The sequence below is a fragment of the Emys orbicularis genome, chromosome 4 (assembly GCF_028017835.1).
Source record: "Emys orbicularis isolate rEmyOrb1 chromosome 4, rEmyOrb1.hap1, whole genome shotgun sequence".
Classification (NCBI taxonomy): domain Eukaryota; kingdom Metazoa; phylum Chordata; order Testudines; family Emydidae; genus Emys; species Emys orbicularis.
The window spans coordinates 149,330,803-149,350,454 of record NC_088686.1 but is presented as its reverse complement, the minus strand read 5'-3'; the positions used below and the strand labels follow the sequence as shown (position 1 = coordinate 149,350,454).

General features: G+C 40.8%; 1 protein-coding gene across 1 annotated transcript in view; it reads left to right on the top strand.

The window, feature by feature from the left end:
• The window catches only part of RSBN1 (round spermatid basic protein 1), a 39,586-nt gene extending 25,479 nt beyond the window's left edge, over positions 1-14,107 (top strand). The window contains exons 3-7 of the mRNA XM_065402823.1: positions 6,819-6,956; positions 7,552-7,694; positions 10,140-10,307; positions 11,367-11,475; positions 12,398-14,107. Of these exons, the coding sequence (XP_065258895.1) occupies positions 6,819-6,956; positions 7,552-7,694; positions 10,140-10,307; positions 11,367-11,475; positions 12,398-12,871 (1,032 nt within the window). The 3' untranslated portion in view covers positions 12,872-14,107. The remainder of the gene's footprint in view (positions 1-6,818; positions 6,957-7,551; positions 7,695-10,139; positions 10,308-11,366; positions 11,476-12,397) is intronic.
• The last annotated feature ends 5,545 nt before the right edge of the window (positions 14,108-19,652 follow it).

The following is a 19,652-nucleotide window of genomic DNA, read 5'->3' as shown; positions in this document are numbered from 1 at the left end:
CTATTCCATAAGACAAACACTGTGATAGTTCTGTATAACTAGTTCTACATTTCTTATTAACCTCACCATCACACTGCCACCAACATTGAAGGGAGAGTAAAGAATGAAATTTGGTCTATTCTAAGTCAGTAGCTGATCCAAGGTAGAACTCTAAACTCTCTTTACTCAACATGTTACCAGGATGGAGTGAATAAATTTTTGGTGTTTAAGCAACATTTATTACTCTTAAAAGTGCTGTAGTAAGTGTGAGATTATTGGTACCTTCTGTCCCACTTTAAAAGGGTGCCTAAAACTCTAGTTCAAGCATCTAAGGTGCCATAAGTACTCCTGTTCTTTCTGCTGATAGACTACCACGGCTGCTACTCTGAAACATGTATAACAGTAATGAGTCTTAGTAGAAGGGCTGTAGAGTGTCTGGTATGAATAGATCATGTGAATAACAAAGTATAAGCATGTGCTCTTTTGGGACCCTGCCTATAATTATGAGCTACTGAATGTCTCATGCAACACCCTTTGAGCTATATTTACTCACAGAAATAGTCACAGTAATTTGCAGATAGTTGCAACATTTCTACTCCCCCTCAGAATCGGTCTCTGGTGTGTTCAATAAGAACAGCCTTACTGGGTCAGACCTAAGGTCCATCTAGCCCAGTATCCAACAGTGGCCAGTGCTAGGTGCTCCAGAGACCATGAACAGAATAGGGAATCATCAAGTGATCCATTCCCTATTGCCCATTCTCAGCTTCTGGCAAACAGAGGCTTGGGACACCATCCCTGCCCATCCTGGCTAATAGCCCTTGATGGACCTATCCATGAACATATCTAGTTCTTTTTTTAACCCTTTTATAGTCTTGGCCTTCACAACATGCTCTGGCAAAGAGTTCCACAGCCTGACACTGCATTGTGTGAAAAAATACTTCCTTTGTTTTAATTGGGTGACCCCTAGTTCTTGTGTTATGAGAAGGAGTCAATAACACTTCCTTATTTACTTTCTCACACCAGCATGATTTTATAGACCTCAATCATATCCCCCTTTAGTTAAGTCCCAGTGTTATTAATTATTCCTCATATGGAAGCCGTTCCATACCCCCTAATAATTTTTGTTGCCTTTTTCTGAACCTTTTCCAATTCCAATATATCTTTGAGATGGGCGACCACATCTGCATGCAGTATTGTAGATGTGGGCGTACCATGGATTTATAGAGGCAATATGATATTTTCTGTTTTACTATTTATCCCTTTCTTAATGATTCCTAACATTGTTTGCTTTTTTGACTGCAGCTGCTCATTGAGTGGATGTTTTCAGAGAACTATCCACAATGACTCCAAGATCTTTCTTGAGTGATAGCAGCTAATTTAGACCCCCTCATTTTATATTTATAGTTGGGATTATGTTTTCCAATGTGCATTACTTTGCATTTATCAACATTGATACTCTGTTGCTATGCTCATTGCCACCCCAGTTCCATGTATTGGAGTACCTGAAGTTTTCCCTGCAGTATTTGCATCTCCTTGTTGCACAGGTACCCTTACAGCTACGTGGCTGGAGCAGGGGCAGGACCATCATGTTAGGAACAAGATGTCCCATGCTATCTATGCCCATCTGTTGTTGGCAGAGGACACTTGAAGATACTGAACTGTTGCATGATTCCCCATGAGTGACTGATAATTTGCATCTTTCAGGTGCTGGCTCAAAGAGGTCTATGTTGGTGGCAAATTCTCACTTGTTTGGTGGTTCTTAGCAAACAACTTGCAGTGCACATTAGCCAGAGCTGCTTGCTTCTTACCACACAGTAAAATAAAGATACCTCTGAGCCCTAGGCTGCTGACTCCAAAAAAGCTGTAGTTCAGATGTTGATAGTCATACTGAGCAAGGACTTCTTGATTCACCCAGGGCTTGGTTCTTTATTAACTCTTTGGTTTTGGTTGGGTCAAGTCTGTCCATACCATGAATTAAAAGAAATGGTCCTAATTTATAAAGCTGTCAACAGGCAGAGACGGGGCTACCTCCTAGACTATCAGATCATCTTTGCTATGTGATCATGTCTGAGAGTTTCTGCTCCTTGCCTTCAAAACTGCTCACATTGTAGCTAATGGGAGCAGGCTTAAAAATGACAGCCTGCAGTTAGGTTACTGATACACCACAGCTGATATTTCATTCATTCTGGTTTGTGGGATGGGAAAAAATCATTTTTCTTTCCCCAAAGCTTGGGGTGGGGGGGGTGGGAGAGGGGAGATGAGCAATGTTCACCCAGTGTGGGCATATCACTAGCCTTCCCTGGATGTGACCAACACCCAGCTCCAAAACCCAATAATCCCAGTAGTGTTAGATGTTCCTGTTGGTTTTACAAAGTGGTGGGGCTGGGAGCATGCCATGGAATGAACGCCAACAGGCCCAGAGCCACACAGGCTACCAGTAGTATTTCTCTTTAAAACAAGCTTTCAACGTGCTCTAAAGTTCATAGACCAAGTCGGATTGGCTTGGAAATTTGTATGCTAGGAGAAGGCCTTGGGTACCATTTGGGGTGCCAGTTCGGGATCATGATCAAAGGGCGCCTGAGCTACAGCTTTCTTCCCCTGCCAGCAATGACCTGTGTTAATTTCAAAGTGCTCTAAAGTGCCAATGCAGAGCCAGCTTGGCTTGAGAACTGGTATGCCAGGTGAAGACCTAGAATAGCGTCTGAGGTACAATTTTGGGGTTATAAGGTGAATCAAGCATTCCTTTTACCCTGATGTGAGTTGTTCTTCATCTCCTATTAAAGCTGTTTGACTTTAAATAAATGATTAAATATTAATTGGGCCACAAGGAGCATCATTCTACAGTGCAGTGGTTGCAGTACTCAGCTAGGTTGTGGGCCAGTCTGGTTCAATCCCCTTTCTAATATATTCTACAAGTGCATTAGAAGCAAGAGGAAGACCAAGGATGGGGTAGGACCATTACTCAATGGGGGGGAATAATAACAGAATGTGGAAATGGCAGAGGGGCTTAATGACTTCTTTGTTTTGGTTTTCACCAAGAAGGTTGGTGGTGATTGGACATCTAACATAGTGAATTCCAGTGAAAATGAGGTAGGATCACAGGCTAAAATAGGAAAAGAACAAGTTAAAAGTTACTTAGACTTCCAGTCCTATGATTCTGTTTGATGAGAAAGGATTTGAGCAGTGATTGCCTACCTCTCAAGTGGGTGTCCTAACTACAGGGCTATGAGTTATTCTAATGTGGGGCTGTCTTGGTCTTGCCTCTTGAAGCTGTTCCAGTTTAATTAACTATTAACAGCCAAAGCAGAAGTCAAGTGTAAGAAGCCCTCAATGATAGGGGGAGTTGGGTACTAACCTGGGCTGTTGAAGGCTGTGGGTCAATTCCTCCTGCTCTGGGGCAGGGAGTTGAATGAGCTTTTTCCTCTTGAAATTGTTTTAATTAACTATTAACTGGGCCAAGCCTAGTTTGAGAAGCCCCTCTGGTACAGTGGTTAGAGTACTCCACTGGGGGGTGGGAGATTCTGGTTCAATTCCTCCCTCTGCCTTGTGAGAAATACCCTTTTCTCTTGAAGCTCTTCCACTTTAATTAACTATGAATTGGGCCAAAGGACAGCTCCCAGAAGAGCTGCCTTCTGTGGTGTAGTGGTTGGGGCTGTTGCATGGGATGTTAGAGACCCTGGTTCAATCCTTGCTGAGGGTAAGGGATTTATAACACACATCAGCTGCCTGTGGAGCTGTTTTATTTGAATATTCCTTGAGCTACATTAAAAAACAAATCACTCTTTTGTCCCCCGTGGCTAGGCTACCCACCTGGGTGGTGGGAGACCCTGGGTCCAACCCCTCCTCTGCAAGGGGTTGGACCAAGGCTTTCCCACCTCCCAGGGACCCTCCCACCTCCTGCCTCCCAGCCACCACTCCTCCTTCCTCCCAGACCCATCCCCACCACACCTATGAAGTGAGCGATCTCTGTTCAAACCCCCTTCTGTTTTCAGAAAGACAAGGGCCTCCTGCAAGCGAAAGGGGACCTAAACAGGAACCTCCCACTTCCCTCCTGGGAGGCAGGACAGCCTTCTCCAGATCCTTTTGAAACCGCTAAAGGAAGGATTTGAACCAGCACCTCCGACTGCTGAGACAAGCAGCAAAACCACTGGACTATAGAGTGACCCTAGCTCAGAGAGTGGCCTGATTCCTAGTTAATTAAAGTGGACCAGCTTCAAGCGGCAAGAGCTGAAACCCCCTCTTCTCAGAAAGCAGGAGTAGGATTTGAACCATGCTCTCCAACACCTTAGGTGGGGCCCAAACCAGGCTATTCAGGGCTTCATAGTAGGGAGTTTTGATTTGAGCATTTAATAGTTAATTAAAGTGGACAAGTGTCAAGAGGAGAGGCAATTTCTGCTCACATCTCTTCTCAATCCAAGGGGGGAATTGAACCAGCATCTCCAATTCTAGAGTACACTAATCATGGGGCTTTAAGAAGGCATCTTACAGAGCAACACTGCTTTGGCCTAAGTAAGAGTTAATTAAAGTGAAACAGCTTCAAGAGTAAAGAAGCTTGCTGTGCACAGTCCTTCCCCACAGCAAGAGGATATGGTTGCCAACCCTTCAGGATTGGCCTGTAGATTCCAGGAATTAAAGATTAATCTTGAGCCTTGTTTTGGCCCAATTCATAGTTAATAAAGTGGACCAGCTTCAAGAGAAAAGACTGAGGAAGCCACACAGCAGAATAATTTATACTCCAGCAGTTAGGCTATTCACTGGGGAGGTAGGAGATCACTACTCAAACCTCTTTTCATCAAGCAGAAGGGGAATTGAACCAGACTCTCCAATAGTCTGGGAGAAGCCCCAAACCAGTGGCCTACAGGCTGAGTCTTACAGCTTCTGTGGCCCATTAATGTTTAATTGAAGTGGAACGTTGTCAATAAGAGCAGCCCACACCAGACTACCCTTTAGCTTCGCAATTAAGGCACTCACTTGAGAGATGCCAGACCCCCTTTTTAAATACCTTCTTCTCATCAAGCAGATGGGGGAAGTGACATAGGGTCTCCCACATCCCAGCTGAGGACCCTAATCAGTGGGATAAGGAGCAGAGAGCAGGTTGCTGCCTCCTTCCCCCCCCACTGGTTTTGTATGGCTTTGGGCAGGAACTTGACAAGCTCATGTGGATTGCATGCAGCGATAGGGCTCAAACTCTGTGAAAGGCCGGACTTAACGGCCCCCTTGGTAGCCTCTCCCAGTGGCTAGCTTAGGTGGCTCCCTGCCTCGCATGCTGGCTTTTGTGGATCCCGTTCTTAGGCGCATGTCTCTCCCCATTCATTGAAGAGGGAGCCTAAGCACCTACCTCGGGTTTAGGGGATCCCATTGTTCTTCCAATGAGTGAGGTTCTGGTAACACTGAGTAGTGCCATACCTAAGTCCCTTTGTGCTGAGCCAGAGGGGAGCTGAGACCGGGTCTGGGCCCATATTACCGGCAACCATCACTAAGACTGTATGGGAGCTGAGAATGGGCATGACTCAGATGACTAGCCCTGAGACGAAAGAAGAGGGGTTGTTCGGTTCATACCACAGACACATCGCTAAGTCCCTGAAAGCTGAGAATGGGCATGTGTTGTGAATGCCACAAGCACTGAGATCAGGGTGGGGAGTGCAGAATAGACACCATCAGTGCAGCCCACAGCCTCACCCCCAAAACCCCGGGTGGGGAATTGAGAACAAGCAGTCTCGATGTATGCCCCAGACAGAGCCCTGACACTGGGTGTTGGGGGTAGCTAAATGAGTGTGTGAGAGGCACTGTGGAGCTCCCTTTCTTCTGCACACCTGTGGGGGGGGTGTGGCGAGAAGAGCTCTAAACTCCTTCTCCACCCACTTCTCTGGGTGCTCAGCTGCTGTGTTCAGCCATTTTTTCCCATGCCACTGAAAGCTGAAGTGGTCTCACATCTACTGACAGCATGAATGTTTGGCAGTATTAGGCACATGTCCAGTTCCTGCTTCACAGCCACTCAATTAATGGGAATGCATCTCTTCTTTTGGCCAACACCAGTTTTGAAATCGAATTCATCTACCCCAAGAAGAGAGGAATATTTTGGGCACATCAGTGCAACCTCTGAGTCCATGCTCCCCATTAGCATCCTGTTTACTTTGAGTGTTTGCTTTGCATGAGCAAAATGCAAGAACATGAGTGAATCTGCTTGCTCATTATCTGCTTTTAATTCTGGTATTGCAGAATGGGGTTTTTTTAATGACATTACATTTTAGTCACGTATTATCATTTGTGGAGAAAGAAAACAAAGCTTCTTACTAGCAATGTAGAATATACTGCTCTTAAATCCTCTAAACTTCATTTAACGCTTTATTGATAACTTCAAAGATGTATTCTGGTGTATAGAAATACAGTTGAAGGCAGTAACTAACCCAATCTCAAAGCAATTATTTATGTTTGTGATCAATTTTTATTGATCGAAAATATGACAAGGCATTTTTATGAAACACAGCATTCTTTGTGCTGGCTACAGTGGCTTTTTTAATCTGTTTTAAATTAATGACTTGGTGCTGTTCAGCTAAGAAAACAACATAATGTTTATCGGTATGCTACCTAGCACTATTCCTTTTGGAGTCAAATTCTTTTTTTCCTCTTGTCCCTTGAAGTGCTCATGCTCAGTGTGTATGGACATTGAACAGCTTCTTCATGTACTCTAAAGATACTAACTGCTCTCACGTATGTAAAGAAGTCCTGGATTTGAATGTAAACTACATTGCAGTCTGAAACACTGATTTAATAAACTTTAATTCCTGTCATGGAACAATGTGTCTCATTTTGTCTTTTCTGTTTCTGACCACTCTCAGGTTAATAGAACATACTGCTGTGGAACCTACAGAGCAGGTCCGATGCGGCAGATAAGTCTTGTTGGAGCAGTAGATGAAGAAGTTGGTGACTACTTCCCAGAATTTCTTGATATGTTGGAGGAATCTCCATTTCTGAGAGTGAGCATTATACTGTTATAGTGTTTTGTTTAAATTATTATCAAGCATAAATGTCTTAACACTTCGAATTTACAACTTCAAGTTGCTAAATAATGAGAGAATTTAGGTACAGCTTCTCCATTCAGATGGTGATGAGCTACCTTACTGAGGATGCTGATAAAATCTACCCTCTGTTCAAAGAAGTAGATACTGAAAGGAGATTATATGCATCCGAAGAAGTGGGCTGTAGCCCACGAAAGCTTATGCTCTAATACCTTTGTTAGTCTCTAAGGTGCCACAAGTACTCCTGTTCTTTTTGTGGATACAGACTAACATGGCTGCTACTCTGAAACCTGAAAGGAGATTAATTTAGAGGCTACAGCAATCAGTTATTTAACTGGAGAAATTATTGGGCTCTTGTTGCATGTCTGTTTCACAATGGCCTACTCTCTAAAAGCTGAATAAGTTAACTATATCGCTGGTGGAATACGTCGTTTCATCTCTAAGAATAAGGTTTGGTTTCTATATAGTTCTCTTGGTAATGAACTTGAGCCAGTGCTTATCAAAATTTTAACTGTTATCCATTTGACATAGCTTTTTGTGTTCCTGCTTTTAGATGACTTTGCCCTGGGGCACTCTTTCTAGCCTCCAGCTTCAGTGCAGGTCACAAAGTGATGATGGCCCCATAATGTGGGTGAGACCAGGAGAACAGATGATCCCGACAGCAGATATGCCAAAATCACCATTCAAACGGCGCCGGTAACATTATTTTCCTTTAATAGAAAAGAAAATCACAGCTAGATAAAGTACTATCCTAAGGTCTTAATGTTGGTCCTTATTGTGTGTGAAATTAGTCTTTCAAAGGTAAACTTCATGGCTTTCTTAAATTTCCCATGTGACTTCATTCCTTTTGCTTTAGAAGCAAGCAGTCCAGTTATTTAAGCCAAACTAACATAATGCCTGTGTTCCAGGTAAGTGCATTTGAGTTCAAGGTTTCCTCGAGGTTGACAGCATTATGTATTGCCTGTTTGACAGATCTCTTGGGTTCCTGAACATAAGAATGGCCATACTGGGTCAGATCAGTGGTCCATCTAGACCAGTATTCTGTTTTCCAACAGTGGTCAATGCCAGGTGCTTCAGAGGGAATGAACAGAACAGGCAATCATTAAGTGATCCATCCCCTGTTGTCTGCTTCCTACTTCTGTCTGTGAAAAAGCTAATATTTGGTGTACTTCTCCAACACAGTGCAGAAGTCCCTACACTGCATTAAAGGCTGGTCCTAATGCTGGTTATTTAAGTAGTCTTGGTATGGGTTGCCTTCTCAAGAAATGCTGTATTCCAGAGGAATGTTCTCTTAACTACTTAAATCTCCTCAGCTGCCCTCATTGAAATGTTGCATTGGTAAGGTCTATTCTCTGGCTTTGTTTTCCACTATATCTAAAACACAAAACTAAATCCATTATTCCAATAATTTTTTTAAAAGGTTACTATTTGAGGGTACCATCTCACTATACCTGGTTACTTCCCTTTACTGTTTTACAGTAGCAAATGACAAACATTTTCAGCACTGTGCTGAAGCCAGAAGCACAAAATTATGTCATTATTTTGTAATTGTGTGGGGAAACGAAGGCTATAATTTTTTTGCCAAAGAGAATTTTTTAGAGAAATATTCTTGTCCTCTTTATAAAAAAAAAAAAAAAAAAAAAAAAAAAAGCTTTGATTGTGAATCTTTAAAATTGCTCTTGCCGATGACAGTTTTTTGTCTAACACTTTGATAAACCACACAGCTGTAGTTAAATTGCTTTGACAAAGCCTTCCATCCTCTAGAGTCCAAGGAAACTCCAAATGGACAATCGAACTCTGCAGTTATAAATTAATTGTTAGTAGTGTTAATTTTGTTTAAATTGCTTTTTATTTTAATCTCTAAAACTGTAATTTTTCAAGTTCTGAGTACAACCATTAACATCTACCTCCCACAATCTGCTTGAAATCCAAGAGGCAAATTTACCTTCAGTTTTCCTTGGGAGTGTTTTGTGCACCCAATCTTGGGGAGAGAAATAATTGGAATCATGTTTTCATCACAGCTTTAAGCAGAAAACCCAATATGTTCTCTCTAGATAACTTAATATTTTTAAGGGTCTGTATTTTAAATTGAAATTTTTAAGTATGGCACAATTCTTGTAGTTCAAAGGATAATAAAACATCCCAATATGACTGTTCAGAGGTTGACTAAAGAGTTCACATTTTTCCAAATATATAGTATACCTAATATACTTTTTAATTGTTGTCTTTTCCTCAATCTGGATTAAATCTATCTAGACTTGTTAGAGGTATAGAATTGTAACAGCAGGACACAAGTCACGTATAGCATGATTTTCCCATTTGTTGTTGGGGTTTTTTTTTTTATGTCTGTGATTCACTCCATACCAGCAGCTTATATCCTGCAGGGCTGGCCGTGGCTTCCAGCTCCAGACATTGCAATCGGCTGCACGGGGTCACAGAACCGCTCAGGTTTGGTCCAGCCGTCCCTCCGTCATGGTAGGGATGGGAGGTGGGTAAAACCTGAGTGGCACTGTGACCTGGCATACCAACTCGCAATGCCCAGAGCGGGGATCCAGGCTCAGCCCTACCCAGCACAGGAGCCACCAAAGCCCAGGCATGAGGTGAGTGTGGGGCAGGCTCCCTCTCAATCCTGGGGCCCAGCCCTCAGAGATACAGGAGTTGCTGCTGCTTGGGATGAGTACAGGGTGGCTCACTCTCCAGTCCCATCTCCCCACCCCAGTTCTCCCCTCTGCACCAGGCTGGGATGAGGGCTGCAGTTCTTGGTTGGAGGGTGCTGCTGGAGGTGGTTGGGGCCCCTTCATTTGTCAGGGTATCTTTTATCAAAAATCTCAGAGCAGTCACTAAATCCATGACTCTTACTAAATTTACCATGACTGCTCTGACTTTTTGATTTAAAAAAATGCCATGACAGATCTGCAGCACTAACTATACTTAAATCTTTGAATACCAATTTGATACGTAATACATATAGCAAAAGCAAAGGGAGCATTTTTGTTCTTGGATTTTGAATGCTACAGGACACTAGCAATATTTCTTCAAAATTACCTTAATACATTTACAGATAAGAAAGCTGTACCATTCATCTCGTCTCTGAGTAGTCTGGAACATCCTTTTTCCTCCTCTCTTCACCCCACTTTATAGATCAATGAACGAAATAAAAAACCTCCAATACCTACCTCGGACCAGTGAGCCCCGTGAAGTTCTCTTTGAAGACCGAACAAGAGCCCATGCTGATCATGTAGGTCAGGGGTTTGATTGGCAGAGTACAGCTGCTGTAGGAGTGCTGAAAGCTGTACAGTTTGGTGAATGGTAAGTGTGACTGAATTTTGTAACCACTCCAGTTGGATTTGAGACTGACTTCCCTTTATAAAAGGGAGAAAATGTGAAGTGTCGGTTGAATAGCAGCCTAGTTGTATAAATTGTTTAAAACCAAATGATTTGTGACTATTCAAATGCTGTGTAAAGTCTGTAAAACATAATCTAGTAAATACATATCTCTGGCAACTTTTACCCCTACTTCCTTCTCCCTCCTGAGTCCAGCGCAAAAACCGTGTTAACATGGAGTAGTTTGCAGAGAGCTTGCATGATATGCAGTGTAGGCCACTGTATCTGGTGCGTCCTGCATGTCTTTTCCTTCATCTCCTAACTGATTATAATGTAAGTTCAATTCCATAAACAGAATATTGTCAGGTCAATTGTTCATTTGTGATGGTACCGACAATATTTTTCCACCTCCTGGATCCAGGGCATTGCTGGTAACTAAGTCCTGGGAAGGAATCACAAGCTTTGAGTTGGTAATGTTGTCTGTAGCAATTACAGTAGAAATTGGACAGCAGGAACAGTGTCATCAGCAACAATATTGGCCAAGATTAAGATAAATAAGCAGTGCCAATGTTTCCCTTGCCCTATATTTCAAATCCATTGAACAAGCAATATCTACTTATATGGTCCCCATCACCATTGTATCGGAGTGTCTTACAAATTTTTCTTTCCAATATTCCTTTAAAATATAGATATTAGCCCAATTATAAAATAGGAGAATTGAGGCAGAGTGACTTTTCAGAAGTCACACAGGAAGTCTGTGGCAGAGTTTGGAATTGAGCCTAGCCCCCTGGAGCCCTAATGCAGTCTCTTTTGCTATGTAAAGTTCAAGTCAAAGATAAAATGAAGCAATTCAGGAAATGAGGTAGGATCTGTGGAGTCTAAAGAATATGCATACACTAATGTTATTGTACTAGTTGTGATGCTGAGAGACTTATTACCCAGTAGAAAACTCTATAATAGGTATTTTCTTTATGGTAACTCTTGCTTTCCAGAGCTGTAACCACAAATTCTTTAAAACTCAGTCTTGACAATCTTCATCTCTAGGAGTGTCCAACCTCGAATAACCAAAGATGTGGTTTGTTTCCATGCTGAAGACTTCACTGATGTGGTACAGAGACTTCAGTTAGACTTGCATGAACCTCCAGTGTCACAGGTACTGTGTTCCCTAGTTGCAACTTATTTCCAGCATTTTGGAAATAGCTTCAAAAGCAGCATATTTATGGATTTTTTAAAAAAATTAGTGTTAGTCAAATGTTTGAAATAAAGGTAGAAATAGTGGATGTCTCAGACGTGGTTCTAGGCTTGTGACTAGAGCTATTTATCTCTAGTTCTTGTTTTAGTGGTGGTAGGCTCACCACATGAGGGTCATGGGTTTTGATCCTAGCATGACCAAGTGTCACAAAGCTCCTTTCTTCATGAGACAAGGAACCAAGAAGTCTTGAGTATGGGTTACAGGAATTTCACATAATTTGGGTTTCCATCCCCCCCCCCCACTTGCTTCAGACTCCTTCTGGCATAAACCATGTCTGTCTGACACCACAAAGCATTGGAGCCTCTTGAGTAGCTGGGCTCCTGCAAAACAGTAATATTGTGAAATGTCTAAGATATGGTGTGTGCTACAGAAATAATTCTAAACTGGGTAAGGATTTACTGTGCACACATGCCTCTAACTCTTCCACCTTCTCTTCTCCCCCGCCCCCCTCAATTTGTTGCTAAAGGGTTGGAGTTTTTGTCTCCTAGTACCAGACCAACCACACCCAGCTCTGTCTGGTAATGCCAGGTCAAAAGCTTCTTCCTGAAGCTCTAATTCTAGTTTTAAGACCTGCCTGTGACGCCATAATGCTGTGGCAATGGGTCATTATTTGTTACCTCATAGGTGCGCACAGCACTTCATAATGAAACATTAAAGATTTGTTCTTGCTGCAAGTAGCTTCTTAACTGAAGTTGTATTCTTTAAAGAGTAGTCACAATCAAATGGGTCGCTGGACTGAAAGTGTACTCTTCTATCTAAGTGGATGCCCAGCTTTGGGCCCGGCATACAGCTTAGCAGTAACTTTCCCCTTTCTTCCCCTCAGTGTGTTCAATGGGTGGATGAAGCCAAGCTAAACCAAATGAGACGGGAAGGCATTCGCTATGCTAGAATCCAGCTGTGTGACAATGACATCTACTTCATCCCTAGAAATGTCATTCATCAGTTCAAAACAGTGTCAGCGGTCTGCAGTTTAGCCTGGCATATAAGGCTCAAACAGTACCATCCTGTGGGGCAGTCTTCTCAAAATGCAGAAAGCAATTCAAACATGAACAGTAATATCCCTGAAAAGACCGAGTCAGAAGGTGAACCCCAATGTGTGAGTGTAAAAACAGAGTCTGAGGAACCAGGTGTAGAAATGCAGCTTACAACAGGGGCATCCTCCTCCTCCTCCTCCTTAATTTCATCAATATCGGGACTCGTTCTGCAACCAGATCAGGTGGCCCAGCCTCTTCCAGTTTTTAAACTAGAATCTGATCAGCAACATAATCCACAGGATCACACAGACTCTTCTGTGTGATATGTACATAGTCAAACACCTTTTTTAACAACTTTTTAAAATTTTGATGTGAAGTTATAGTTTTATAACTTGCTTATGTTTTATTGGAGAAATCTTGCCTATAATTCTATAAAGAAAGGTGACATTCCAAAATGTCAAGCATATCTTTTTTACACAGATTATGCAAAAGATCAAGTTGTATTTTACTCCCATAGTACAGCATGTAATAGTGGTCTACCACTTCTTTCTGTTTAATGAGGTAATAATTCAATATCTCCTCATCAAAATCAGAATGGAATTCCTCCAGGCGCTAAAAATCACAGAACTATCTTGGTAAATCTAATCCCCCTACTTAACTTTTTCTTTAGCCTTCACCATAAAAGGACGACTTCTGTAGAAGACTCTCCCATCTGATTTTAATTGCTAAAATCAAAGAGAAAGCACAGCACTTTTGATGATCAGTGATGTTTTGGTCTGTCTGTTCTTAAATTCGTGGTGGATACTCAAATTACTAGATGTATAGATCTTTTAATTTTTAATTGTTAAACAGTTCATAAAAAGGTGAAGTGTGACATCTTATCCTGTTGAAATGTAATCACTTAGACACAACACTTTCCATAGTACTGCTTGTAATGTTTGATGTGAGGATTTTGCTTCCTAAATACATCTTTCCTGAACATGACTAATTCTAGTGTTAATTTTTTTTTAAAGGCAGTCTCATGGAGGTAACTGCATTCTTGTCTGAGCACTTTAAAGCATTAAAATACTAACAACCTTGGCAGCTTGTTTTGATAAATTCACAATAAGCATCTGATGGAAAACATCCTCTCCCTGGTACTGATGCACTTAATCTAATAGAGTTGGGTCCGTGATAACCGATTTATATTGGTTGTCCTTATTCTCTGAAGTTCTGTATTGCTATTTCAAAATAAAATATTATGGCATTGGGTTGCTGTTTCCACTTGTAGCTCTTGGGCACCCTGGTGCTGTGTTTGAAAAATCAGTGACACAAGCTAACATGTTGAGTGTCATCTGCTGACATAGTTCTTTTTATAGTCTTATGATATTTCTGGATGTTTGTGTGATCTGTATTTGACTTTCACTCACCACTTATATAACAACTGTCTTTTCTAGTCATCAGAAAGAAGAGTTCCCCCCACACCTAGGATACAAACTTGATTTTGGTGCCACTGAAGTTGTCCCCAGACAACTTCATTGTTCTAATTCTCACTGGGGTAGGAGGGAGATTTCTAACACTATATTAGAATAAGGAAAAGAAAAGATGCTGTGTTATTAGTTCTGGGTGCATCTTTTAAATATCAATTATGAATCTTCTCTTTAAAAAGGTTCTGAAATATGTTAATCTGTTATTATAAATATTACTTTGTGCAATATTGTTTTGTGTAGACTTATATGCATCTTAGCACCTCAATATAGAGGTCACAATTTTAAACTGATAGCAAAATAATCATCAGAAAATACTGCAGTGATTAGTTAGAATCTGTATTACTCCTTATATATGTATATGTACGTACTGTCTTCAGTACAAAAATGAAGACAAATTAGAAAATATTTCAGACTAATTTACAGATTGAAGTGGTGGTGACTTGTTTAGTAATCTGTGTAAATAAGGTGTTAGAATGGAAAGCTTTTATGAAAAGTAATATGATTCATGCAGGGGTATAATTTAATTTTAGCAAAAATTCTAGATTATCAAAGCTGGTTCAGAAACAGGCCCTCTGTTCTCTGGCATTTTTCCCACTTTTTTGTTGAGAAGAATTTTATAGAGCTTTAATGGGTTGTGCAAAGTAAAATTCTTCACAGGCAATATTGGTTTCAGTGCCTCTTTCATGTTCACGCTGGTTAATATCATGTTAGTGTTATTTTCCATTTCTTTTTTAACTCACTCTGCTTGTCTTCCAAGTGCTCATTTCCCTTCTCCCATGTGGTATTCATTGGCCATGTCAAAGATGGTATCATCATGTCTAAGTCATTGCTAACTAATAAGGTGATTGTCCCTTGACAGTCAGCACTGTGTATAATCACTCAGGAACTGACATATCTTCAAAGACCTTACAATTGAAGGAAAAGCTATTCATCCCTTTATAAAATCAATTCTCCCCATATATCTTAAAATGCAAAAATTAAACATACTTAGGCTAAAAAGGTTCACAATTTAAGATGCACTATGCACCATTATTTTTTATTTGTATTCCTTTAGAGCTTGAAATAAAATGAAGAGAGAGACATATAATTTGTAAATGTGTATTGGAAGTATCTCTCTGTAAACTATATTAAATAGCATGCTTTTAAACTAATGCATACAGTAGACCAGCAGAGTGCTTCACACTGTTTTCAAAACAGTATCCTACTTGTGTGAAATAATCTATTCTTTCTAAAGTATCAAGAAAATGCTTCTCACTCTTTTACTTCTGTGGACTGAATGCCTTTAACCACTGTACCATACTTTCCTTTTACTCACTTAGTTTACTAGTTCAAAACTTAAAGTCAAGTTGATGTCCTCTTCATTATAAATTAGTCATCGAATGATTTGGATGATGTTGCTGCTATTTTGATGTTGTAAGCCTGAGGTAGAGATTAATAGATTTTTGTTTCAGATCAAATTTCATGAAGCTTTCAATTTTATAACTTTTTTTTCTTAATTTTGCCTGTACAAATTTTAATCCTTTAATGAAATACTAATGCAGTGTTTCTCAAACTGGGGCCGCCGCTTGCGTAGGGAAAGCCCCTGGCGGGCTGGGCCGGTTTGTTTACCTGCCCCGTCCGCGGGTCCGGCAGATCGCGGCTCCCACTGGCCGCGGTTCGCCGCTCCAGGCCAGTGGGGGCTGCTGGAAGCGGCAGCCAATACATCCCTTGGCCCGCGCCGCTTCCAGCAGCCCCCATTGGCCTGGAGCGGCAAACCGCGGCCAGTGGGAGCCGCGATCTGCCGGACCCGCGGACGGGGCAGGTAAACAAACCGGCCCAGCCCGCCAGGGGCTTTCCCTATGCAAGCGGCGGCCCCAGTTTGAGAAACACTGTACTGATGCAACTTTTGAAACATTTGCAAAATCCAAAATTACCACACTTCTTCCAAACTTGATCCTTCCAGCTCATCTCTAAATATAGGTATGGAAAGAATTGCTTATGAAATCAATGGCTAAATCTGGTGCCCATTAGATTGTATCTATAGTTCTGAAATCAGTGAATTACAGTTGGAATAATACCTTCGGATGTGCAGTACTCTAAACTGGTCAGCACTACAAATGGCTTACTGAATAACAAATATGAAGAATACAAATGTCATACTTGTGCTTTGTGAGAAATCAAGTGACAGATGGACAAGTTAATTTTTTCAGTATAATATTGGGCAAGTCAAATCTTTGGCTAGTCTTAAGAGTAAAATATTTGTAAGTAATTGGTGGAAAATGGCAATTTCTGATTGACTTATCACTCAAAGATTTCAGAACATAGCTCATTAAATTCAGTGATAATTTAATGTCTATACTTTTTATGCAAGCATATCTCAAATTGAGTTGGCAAGAATATAACATATCAACAGCTGCCAGTAGACTGAGGACTTACAGATATGATGAAATAGGGCTATACATAAAGATGGAATAAATTTCAGAAGTCTTTGTCACATTTTGATAATATTCCTCTAGTATTCATTGATCCGTCAGGTCAGCTGGTGTTTATAATAATTCCATTAACTTTGGTGGGGGTAAATCATCATAGCTCCACTGAAGATCTGCCCTGTCTTTTAGAAACCTATGGGTTTGGTTGAAGTCTGGAACTGAAATTTGGAATACTCTCTCGCCTTGAAACCAAGTCAGATTTTTAACAGCAGTAGTCCAGGGACATGATACTAGAGAGCATAACTAGCTGTAAGGGCAGGTCTACACTGCAGCCGGGGTTGACACTCTGAGATCGAACCACCGGCAGTCAATTTAGAAGGTCTAGTAAAGACCCGCCAAATCGACTGCAGATCGCTCTCCAGTCTACCCCTGTACTCTACCCCCCAACTAGAAGAGTAAGGTAAGTCGACGGGAGATTTTCTCCCGTTGACCCCCCCCGCGGTGTAGACCCCACAGTAACTCAACCTAAGGTACGTCGACTCCAGCTACATTATTCACGTAGCTGGAGTTGCGTAGCATAGATCGACTTACTGCAGTAGTGTAGACATAGCCTAAGATGGAAACCTGGGCTTGGCTTCTGTTTTAAGCATAGTTTACAATTCCTTTATTAGCAGCCAAGGAAAACTGTAAACTGGGATAAAAATGAAGGGCCATGTTGTGCCAGAGATCAGTTAGCCAAATAGAAACTCTAAATATGAGAAATGTCAAATTATATCATCACATTTTCCTCTTCCTTGGGTGTCCTAATTCTTTCTGTGCAGAACCTTGACCTGTTTTAAAAGTACTTTGTGAAGTCAATAGTTCAATTCTCTATTGTTGACATGTTTTCTTCCAAGAAGATGGAACACTCACTGAAGTGTTCTCCGGGGCTATGTAATAAAGTAGTTATTAATCTATACCTTTTACCATATAGAAAAACTGTTAATCTGTCAACTGTTTTCCTACATGAGTCCCAGTCTCTTGACATAATTCTTTTTTGTCAGAGCTGCAGGATGGATGGGAGTTCAAGTCCTTCATTTTGCTCATTCTGTCATTCACATGCTTGAATTTTACTGAGTGATAAGCACTTTACATTTATTGTTATAAATGCTAAGTGTATGTAGCCATATTGGTTGTTTTTAAAGGGCACGAGGTGTGGGAGGGACATTATCTTCAGCTCCTGAAAAGGGACCTTTTTTTCACCTGAAGGCTTGTACTGTAAATTAACTTACGTTGGTCTAAAAGATGATTTCCCAACAATGTTATGGCCTTACATTACCTTCCAGTAATATAAATGTTATGATCAAATAGCACATGTAGCTGAGGAGCTAATATTATTATAGCACTCTTCAATTGTCTAAAGAAATACTTATACTTCTAATTTCTTTGTACAACATGTAAAGAGATTTCTTATATGATTTTGTGATTTAATTTGATTGGCAGCTAATATATTTTCTGTGGGTTTTAATGTATCTAAGTTGTTTGCATACAGAGGACATGTACAATTGCCTGGAAGACTGTTTGCTTTGTGCGACCCTAGTATATTTATTGACATTTAACAGAAAAGTTTTAAAGAGGTTTTTATAATGCGTAGTGTAAACAGAACCTCTATGTGAATAATCCTCTAACCAGTGTATTTCTTTTAGTAGCTGACTGTACAAGCGTGTCAAACTGTTAAGCTATTTCTTTGTAAAATAGTACAATGGAATGCATAGATTTTTCCTGTAAAGTATTTTTTTAATAAACCTGATTTCGTCCTTTACTTCAGTCTCTCGTTATTTAAATTTCTTTAAATTAATAGCAGTAACTCCTGTCTTCTGAGCAACTGCAAATGTTTAGAATATAAAACTATCCTCTCTAGATACGTCTGAACGCTTTCTTCAAAGATCAGTAACACTGGCAGTATCAGAGGTTGATTTTTGTCCCCATGCCTCCTCTCACCTTCCTTTTTTATCTCCAGTGGTTAGCTAGTGTTGCACTGGGATCACTTTGAAGCATGCTGCAGGTACAGGTAAACTAAGAATCCTGAGAACTGGCTTTTAAAAGCAGGAAAATATGGTGGCTTGTGGATGGGAATGGGGAGAATGGCCCCATCAGGTGTATGTCCTAATCAGACAAAATATGTAAGGATAAAAAAAATTTAGGGGGATCTTTCTAGTAATGTCTGCTAAATGCTGGGTGTGTGTAACATCATACTCTCAGAATGAGGTTGTTACAATCTCTTAGTAGTCCAGAAAAACAAAATCTAAGCTACTTCAAAGCAGACAGAGTTAGCAACTATTATAATGTTTAATTTCATATCCTAATTAAGAGGTAGAAAACTAAAGCCTGCAATCACTGTACCTTTTATCTAGGAGGGGAGAAAGAGAAACTATGGTTGCTATGTGTTGCATATAATGGCAGTGTGGGAAAGGTGGCCAACAGCTCTAATGGAACTAAAACCTCTGCAAGTTTTGTTTTTTAAGTTATGAGAAAGAATAAGAATTCCTTATTCTGTCTCCAGATACTATAGACCATCCCTGCCAGGGATGAAGATGATGATGATGATGTTGATGATCTCTTGCTCTTTCGAAGTATTTTAGAGACAATTTCTGCCTTTAGAATGCTCCAAACTGTACCAAATGGCATGTTTTTTAAAGTTTGTTAAACCCCAAACAGCCCTACAATGGATTTATCCCAATCCCTCTACAATCTACTCCAGTTTGAACACTGTATAACAATACTTCTCTCCCCACAGGAAGCCCTGTACATCCTTGGATATTTTACTTAACCTTAGTAAAAGTGTATGGCAAAAATTTGAACTGATGGTGAGTCAATATTTCAAAGTGCAGGAAATTCTCTGCAGCCTCTGCACATGCAGGACTGCCGCTGATCTATAGTCTGCCTACAAGGAACTGACTGGCCACTACAACAGCAGGTAAAACTTGTAGAACACGGTCTCCACTACGTTCTGTGAAACAGTGGCTTTTTACTCACGGTGCTATTTGTATGTGGCAAAGCAGCATAGTGTAACTTACGTTTATCACAGTTCTCACTAACTTTCATGCTAAAGCATGCAAACGTAGAGCACTGTTTCTGTTGGCACACCACAGAATTTCATCTGGACCAGTAAACTATTCATGAGATAGCATAGCTTCAGATGTGCATGCCTTCGGAAAGAAGAGCAGCAATAGTTTTGATGGTTGTGC